General features: G+C 55.3%; 1 protein-coding gene across 1 annotated transcript; it reads left to right on the top strand.

Moving 5' to 3' along the window:
- Positions 1 to 1,582: 1,582 nt before the first annotated feature.
- Positions 1,583 to 7,121, top strand: PG986_000499 (P-loop containing nucleoside triphosphate hydrolase protein; the record flags this gene model as incomplete). Its single annotated transcript, XM_066836721.1, has 17 exons — positions 1,583 to 1,825; positions 1,880 to 2,417; positions 2,470 to 2,702; positions 2,751 to 3,030; positions 3,089 to 3,172; positions 3,226 to 3,375; positions 3,429 to 4,240; positions 4,322 to 4,415; positions 4,436 to 4,897; positions 4,971 to 5,094; positions 5,185 to 5,343; positions 5,405 to 5,469; positions 5,544 to 5,709; positions 5,800 to 6,257; positions 6,287 to 6,365; positions 6,463 to 6,834; positions 6,902 to 7,121. The coding sequence occupies 17 exons, from the start codon at positions 1,583 to 1,585 to the stop codon at positions 7,119 to 7,121; spliced, it is 4,539 nt and encodes a 1,512-aa protein (XP_066705614.1).
- Between the last annotated feature and the right edge of the window lie 248 nt (positions 7,122 to 7,369).

Below are 7,369 nucleotides of genomic sequence, written 5' to 3'. Positions count from 1 at the left end.
ACCCCAAAGGGGCAAACAAGGAAAAATACCACCCTCCTTTGGTATGACCTGCAAGCCGGGCATCCGACTCGGCCGTGGGAAGGTACGATACTGTGTGGATGCATGGCTCGACCAAGGGTAATTACAGATGCCTCGGATCGAGACGCTTCTGTCATCCCCAGATTCGGTACTCTAGCGGAATCCGCCCGCAGAAAACTCTTCCCTGCTCCCAGCCCCATGGGACTCAGGGAGGGTCAAGGCCTTTCCAGGCACACCTTTCAGCTCACCTTTGCCAAGATTGTATCTTTGACGATGCGCGCATTGCTTGTTCAAAGCTGTCCTATGCCGTCCTCTTCTCGCTCTTCCTTCCTCTTCCGGATCTTAGGGCCGATGTATACGACTCGGAAAGGGAAGTATACTGTACCAGAGCGAGACCGTACAGCATGTCAAGTGGCCCGCCTTGGCCCCTGAGCTCCGGAAGCTGAAGTAACGAAGGAAAGGATCGGCAAGATAGGAGTTCGTGTAGGCCGGCCAGGACAAATTCGCCCAGGATGATCAGTTTTCACATGAGGCTTCCCAGTATCCAGTGCAGATGACAGCATGCTGAGATATGTACAGTGACGCCAGTGGCTAGGTCAGCCAATATAGTTCTACACGTGCTGACAACGCCACTTCAAAACCAGTTTCTATGGCTTGACCAGGAAAGACGGCATGGCAGCTCAGCGGTCGACGCAGGTGTGGTGGCTCGGTTAGACAGATTGGGGATAACTCCTATACCCCTTTCGCCGTTTCGCCCCGTAGCTGAACATTGGCGATGCAGCCACCGTCATTAGCCGGTAAAAGGGGCCGGATGCCAATTGTTTAGCCGCATGCCGTCAACGTTACTGAGAGACCTGAAGCTATAAAAAGAAATTGAAAACTTGGGGATCCATATATGCAGGCTCGTGGGCCGTCCGTACTAACGGGGGCTGACCACAGAAGGCCAAGTCTATGCGAACCAATCATCGGCTCCGCCTTCACGCCTGGGCCTCGCGGATACTAGTCCCGCCTCGGATTGGGCACGGATATTCATTCCAGAGGAAAATATGGGAATTCCCTCATCATCTTACCCAGCAGTCGCTCATGAGACCGAAATCGAAGAAGCACGTCTTCTCCACCACGGATTGCACAAATCTCGCCTATGACTGCAGCATGCAGCTATCAGGTTCCACGGCGGCTCGGCTCTTCTCTGGCGGTCATCCCAATAGTACTCGATATAGCTGAAGTCCATTCGCCGGGGTTCTAGCCCGGCGGCCAGCCCCGCCTCATGCCGCCAAGCCCTGCGGGTCTTAGCACACCCTCCCCTTGCCATCTGAACATCGCCGATGTGGTAGTACCAGGTAGCCCTCCAAGGTTGGGACGGCCGGCCGAGATGTTGTATATTGCGGCTCTGTCAATGGGTGACCACCTTGCTTTCCTACTGCAGACCTTCTGTCACCAGCTGGCATTGACGATCGATCTACCCTCATCGCCGGGCCCCCCTTGCATATGCGTTCAAAGCAAAGGAATCTGCAAGATATATGCCATACAGATTGGTTGCAAATGACCAGATCGACCCATTACCATGGCTTCCAATGCAGATAGCAGTAACTCATCCGCAATGAGCTGCCCCCCAGCAATTGACGATGCCTTCGGGCCGGCCGTCGACGAGTGTGCTCGAACCTTTGACTTCACTTTGCTATTCGAAGAGACGATCCTGTCTATCTTGCCATCGGCCGTGTTCCTGATGCTGGGGACAATTCGCATAGCAACATTGTTCACCAGAAAATCTCGGGTTGGAGGCGTCCTTCTTCGCTCCATCAAACTGGTATGATTTTATCGTTGCCCTATCTGAGGTATTTGCTAACCAACTAACCTGCAGGTGGTCATTGGAGTGCTATTGGCGTTCACCGTTGCCCTACTCACTTTGTGGGCTGTCAGTGATGGACCGTCTTCCCAACGGACTAGGGCGACGGTCCCAGCCGCGGCGCTCAGCCTGGTTGACTGCTTTGCTTTCATGGCCCTTTCGTACATGGAACATGGGAAATCCTTGGGACCGCCGCTTCTCATGGATGCCTATCTCCTGATATCAATCCTGTTCGATATCGTGCGCATCAGGACTCTTTGGATGGCTGAGACGTCAACCACTATACCCGCCCTTTTCACGGTCACCATGGGGCTAAAGATCGGGCTCCTTGCTCTCGAGGAAATCCGCAAAGATCGATGGCTGGGCCCGGAAACTAAGCAGTGCGGGAACGAGATCACGGGTGGGATCTTCACACGGACCCTGTTTTCGTGGGTCAACAGAATGTTGTGGAGAGGCTATTCCACCGCATTGTCAGTCCCAACGCTCCAAGACGTCGACCCGAGCCTCCTATCTCCATCGTTGTGGAATAAAGTCTGCAAACCTGTGGAAAAGTGTAAGTGATAGTATCTGCCCAGCGTATGGCTTCTAATGACTGACCTTTACAGTAATTTCAGGAGATGAAAGATCTCTGTTGGTGGCAGTATTTTGGGCGCTGAGATGGCAGCTGTTTGCACCAGTCTTCCCTTATTTGATAGTGGTGGCGTCTCAACTTGCACAACCCTATCTCATCCGGACTATCCTTGACTATCTGGGTACACCATACGACGGGTCCGAATACCAGGACAATACCGGATATGGCCTTATTGCAGCATACGGGCTCATCTATATCTGTATAGCAGTAAGTTAGCTTCATATCAGAGTCAGAAGATTCACTAACCAGTCTCAGGTTGCCACCGCATGGGGCCAGCATCTTTCCTATCGGTTTACTGTGATGCTGCGAGGTGTGCTTGTGGCCACCATATATCGAAGGACGCTCTCCATGAGTCTTTCCGTCGCTGAAGATGCTACAGCGCTCAGTCTGATGAGTACAGATGTTGAAAGAATCGTCATGGGCATGGTCCATATCCACGATTGTTGGTCAACCATCGTGCAGGTTGGAATTGCCATGTGGATCCTCTACACTGAAGTCGGAGCCATCTTCATCGCCCCTATAGTGCTTGCGCTGGGTAAGATTGTCCAGATTTGTTTCTCCAGCTAAATACCTTGCTAACCACTGGTTTGCAGTCTGCACGTTTGCCGCAGTTGGACTGTCCAGTTTTGCCGGTGCCTTCCAGGCGTCGTGGATGGAAGTGCTTGAAAAGCGAGTTGGTGAGTGCGAACCCCTGAAAACCGATACTGCCACAACTGACCTTCGATGAAAGCAATCACTTCCTCCTTGATTGGTTCCGTCAAGTCAGTGAAAATGCTGGGCTGGGCGAAACGTTCCACGGAGCTCGTCCAGCAACTGCGACTAGCTGAAATTCTGTCGGCCCGCAAGTTCAGGTTGATGCTGCTCGGAGTCGTCACCGTCTGTAAGTCGCTATCCGAGCCCGGCTGCAAGTGCGTTCTAACAAGATGACCCTAGCCTTTTTGCCGGTGACGTTGGCGCCGGTTCTCACTTTTGGCGTGGTGGCGGCGCAGTCGCACGGCGACAGCAATGCCATCCTGGGATCAAACCGCATCTTCACCACCCTCTCGCTGCTCGCGCTCATTACACAGCCACTCGATCTCATTTTTGCCTTTGTTCCAGAAATCTTAGCCGCCGTGGCGTGCTTCACGAGAATCGAGAACTACTTGAGGCAGAAGCCGTCTTCTGCGTCTGCTTCTTCCTCGGATCAGGAGCACCCGGCAGCCTCGCATGAGACACTGTCTCACAAGTCGTCGGGCGACGGCGGCTCGAACGCGGACGGATGGGCCAGCAGCGAGAAGCCGCTGCCAGCAGGGGAAGCCATCCGGCTGCAGGACGCCGCATTCGGGTGGTCCAAGGATGCAGGTCCCGTGCTACGCTCGCTCAACCTGCGCGTGCCCGCCCACGGCCTGACCATGGTCATCGGGCCAATCGCGTCGGGCAAGTCCACCCTGCTCAAGGGCATCCTGGGCGAGACCCCGCTGCGCCGCGGCGTGGTCCAAGTGGCGGCCTGCGCCGGCGGCCGTCCTAAGAATAATACTCCACCCCTGCAAGGTGGCAGCGTCGCATTCTGCGACCAGACGCCTTGGCTGGCGAATGAGACGCTGCGCGCTAATGTGATAGGTTTTTCGCATTTCGACCCAGCTTGGTACGGCAGCGTGATTCGCGCGTGCGCCCTCGAGGAGGACTTCCAGCAGTTCCCCGAAGGCGACCAGATCGTCGTCGGCAGCAACGGCCTTGGTCTCAGCGGGGGCCAGAAACAACGAGTCGTAAGTCGCTTTCGTCGGTCATTTGTCACGGGCCCAGGCCCCAGGCGTGAGTCAAGTACCCGCCCATGCTAACGGGGTTAGGCAATCGCACGAGCTGTTTACTCCAAGAGAGATCTACTCCTTTTCGACGACGTCTTCAGTGGTCTCGACATGCATACGAAGTCTCACATCATGCGTGAGGTCTTTGGCACTGAGGGCCTGCTCAAAGCCCGAGGCACAACATCCGTATTGGTGACACATGCAGGCAAGGCCCCCCACACATCTCCTGCAAACCTGATCCGAGAACCAGACTGACAGCTGCACTAGTTCACCTTCTGGACCATGCCGACTTCATCGTCGGACTTGACTCAAACGGTTCCGTCGTGGAAAACGGGCCGCGTGAAGATGTCACGAAGAAGCATGACTACTTGGCCAAGCTCGGTGTTAGTCCAGCCAAGGACGAAGGTACAGCCCAAGGGACACCAGACAAGCCCAAAGAAACGGAACCCGAGCCAGCAGCGGCCATTCCCGACTCTTTACAAAGAACCGTCGATGAAGAGACGCAGCGTCTCGGCGACGGTTCGGTTTACAAGTACTACTTCGGCACATTTGGTTGGCCCAAGACCTTTGTTTTCTTCGCCCTCCAGACAATCCTGGTTTTCTGCCTGAAGTTTCCCGGTAGGTACTGCCCACACCTTACAAACCTTTGTATACATGAAGACCTGACGATGCTGACTGTGACACCATACAGAAATCGTCTTATCTTGGTGGGGAGCAGCCAACGATGCCGAACCCAACAAGTACAATGGAAAATACCTCGGCATATTCACAGCTCTTGAGATGATGGCACTCGTTGCCTTGGTCCTTACATGCGCGTACGTCAATATATCGCCTCAAAAAAGATAGATGCAACGTTCATTTATTTGCTAACGCTCTGTCAAGACACGTATTGCTGAACCTGGCAGTCATTTCCGGTGCCAAACTTCATTATACTCTACTGACAACCACACTGAGGCAAGTTTGCATTATCATCAGATTACGACAACCAATCGGCTAACCAGCTTGCATTTTAGCGCTCCTATCACATTCTTTAGCGTGACCGATATTGGCTCCATCACCAATAGGTAGGCAAACCATCTTGCACGGTCCAGAGCCGCATATGCGACTAACACACCTCTTTGCCAGGTTCAGCCAAGACATCAACCTCATCGATGCCGAGCTCCCGTTCTCTCTCATCAACTTTGTGACAAGTGAGTGGTCGGAGAAAAGGAAGGATCGCTGTTTGTACCCGTCGCGCCAAGGCTAATAATCCCCGACCCGGCAGATGGACTGACAAGTCTCGCCCAAGCTCTGATGATCATCCCGGCCTCGACCTGGCTCCTGATTGGCTACCCGATCCTGTTCGGGGTGCTGTGGGTTCTACAGAGGTTCTACCTCAGGACCTCCCGCCAGCTTCGGTTTCTGGACCTGGATGCAAAGAGCCCAATCTAGTAAGTGCATCCGTGCATCCGTGAGACAGGCAATGCATGGGACCGAAAAGCAAGACAGCAGTCAGTACCCCCCCCACTAACCCCTTGCAGCGGCCAGTTCCTCGAGACGCTGGGTGGTCTCGCCACCATCCGGGCGTTCGGCTGGCAAGAAGACCTGATCCTCAGAGCCGATGAGCGCCTGGATGCGTCCCAAAAGCCGTTCTACCTGTTGTACAGCATCCAGCGCTGGCTGAACCTCGTGCTCGACCTTATCGTGGCCGTGGTGGCCATCGTGCTGGTGGCCATCGCCGTGTCGCTGCGCAGCGCGACGAGCGTGGGCTTCACCGGTGTGGCCCTGTTCAACATCATGACGCTTAGCGCCGCCCTTAAGTCCGCCATCAGCAGCTGGACCCTGCTGGAGACCTCGATCGGGGCCGTGGCCCGCGTCAAGAGATTTGACGAGTCGACGCCCAACGAGAACGCCGCGGAGGAGGGGACCCCCAGCAAGCACCACCCCCCGACAACTGGCCCACGACCGGGGCGATCGTCTTTGACCAAGTCACGGCCACGTACAAGGACGACGACGAGGATGGTGCAGAGATGAAGCCTGCCATCGCCGACTTGAGCCTTACAATCAACCACGGGGACAAGATTGGCATTTGTGGGCGCAGCGGAAGGTATGGCTCTCATTCCCCGTCCCCTACTAGTTTCCCGTTTCCGCCCCCTACCTACCTAGCTCCCTCCTGCAACCACCGAACTGATGACCCAAAACAGCGGGAAGAGCTCCACCCTCCTGGCGCTCTTCCACATGATCAACTACAAGGGGTCCATCGCCATCGATGGGCTGGACGTGGCGCGCATGTCACGCGAGACGCTGCGAGAGCGGCTCACGGCCATCCCGCAGGACACCGTCTTCCTCGCCGGCAGCGTGCGCTTGAACTGCGACCCGCGCGGCCGCGCATCGGACGAGGAGATCACCGAGGCGTTGCGCGCCGCCCAGCTCTGGGACGCCATCGAGGCCAAGGGCGGGCTCGACGCGGAGCTGGCCGACTCGACGCTGTCCAAGGGACAGCAGCAGCTCTTCAGTCTTGCCCGGGCTTTGCTGGACCATTCTCAGATTGTGGCCATGGATGAAGCATCCAGCAGGTTAGTTGAAAAACTTCTCTGCATTTACATTTACATCTACATGAGTGCTAATACTGTGGTCGGCTAGTCTTGACCCCGAGTCCGAGGCACACATGATGTCTGTAATTCGCGACAAGTTCCGGGACGTTACAGTGATAGCGATTGCGCACCGACTAGACACGATTACGGACTTTGACAAAGTGATTGTGCTTGACAGCGGGCGGGTGATTGAGGTTGGGGTTCCGCGGGATCTGCTCAGGCAGCCGTCGTCCGTCTTTCGGGCATTGTACGAGTCGTCGTCGCACTAAAGTGGTAGCCTTATGCTAGGTACGCTTTTATTAAGAATTTAAGGACAGAATGCTACGGTCGCAGTGGGAAAATCCATCAGAGTGACAGCCGTCAATCCCATCAATGATCAATCTGAACTTTCTGCGTGGCGTGTGGGCTGCGGGGTGATGGCGTCGCATCCATGGCGGGCAAACAAAGCAACCCCCTGTCGCAACCCAAAAATACATGACAGTTGTGTCGCTACCACATTAGATTGCATCCGAACCGA

Source organism: Apiospora aurea, assembly GCF_038362705.1.
Source record: "Apiospora aurea strain CBS 24483 chromosome Unknown utg000001l_segment0_segment0, whole genome shotgun sequence".
NCBI classification, from domain to species: Eukaryota; Fungi; Ascomycota; class Sordariomycetes; order Amphisphaeriales; family Apiosporaceae; genus Apiospora; species Apiospora aurea.
Note: the sequence above shows the minus strand (reverse complement) of the source record. Positions and strands in the feature narration are given on the sequence as shown.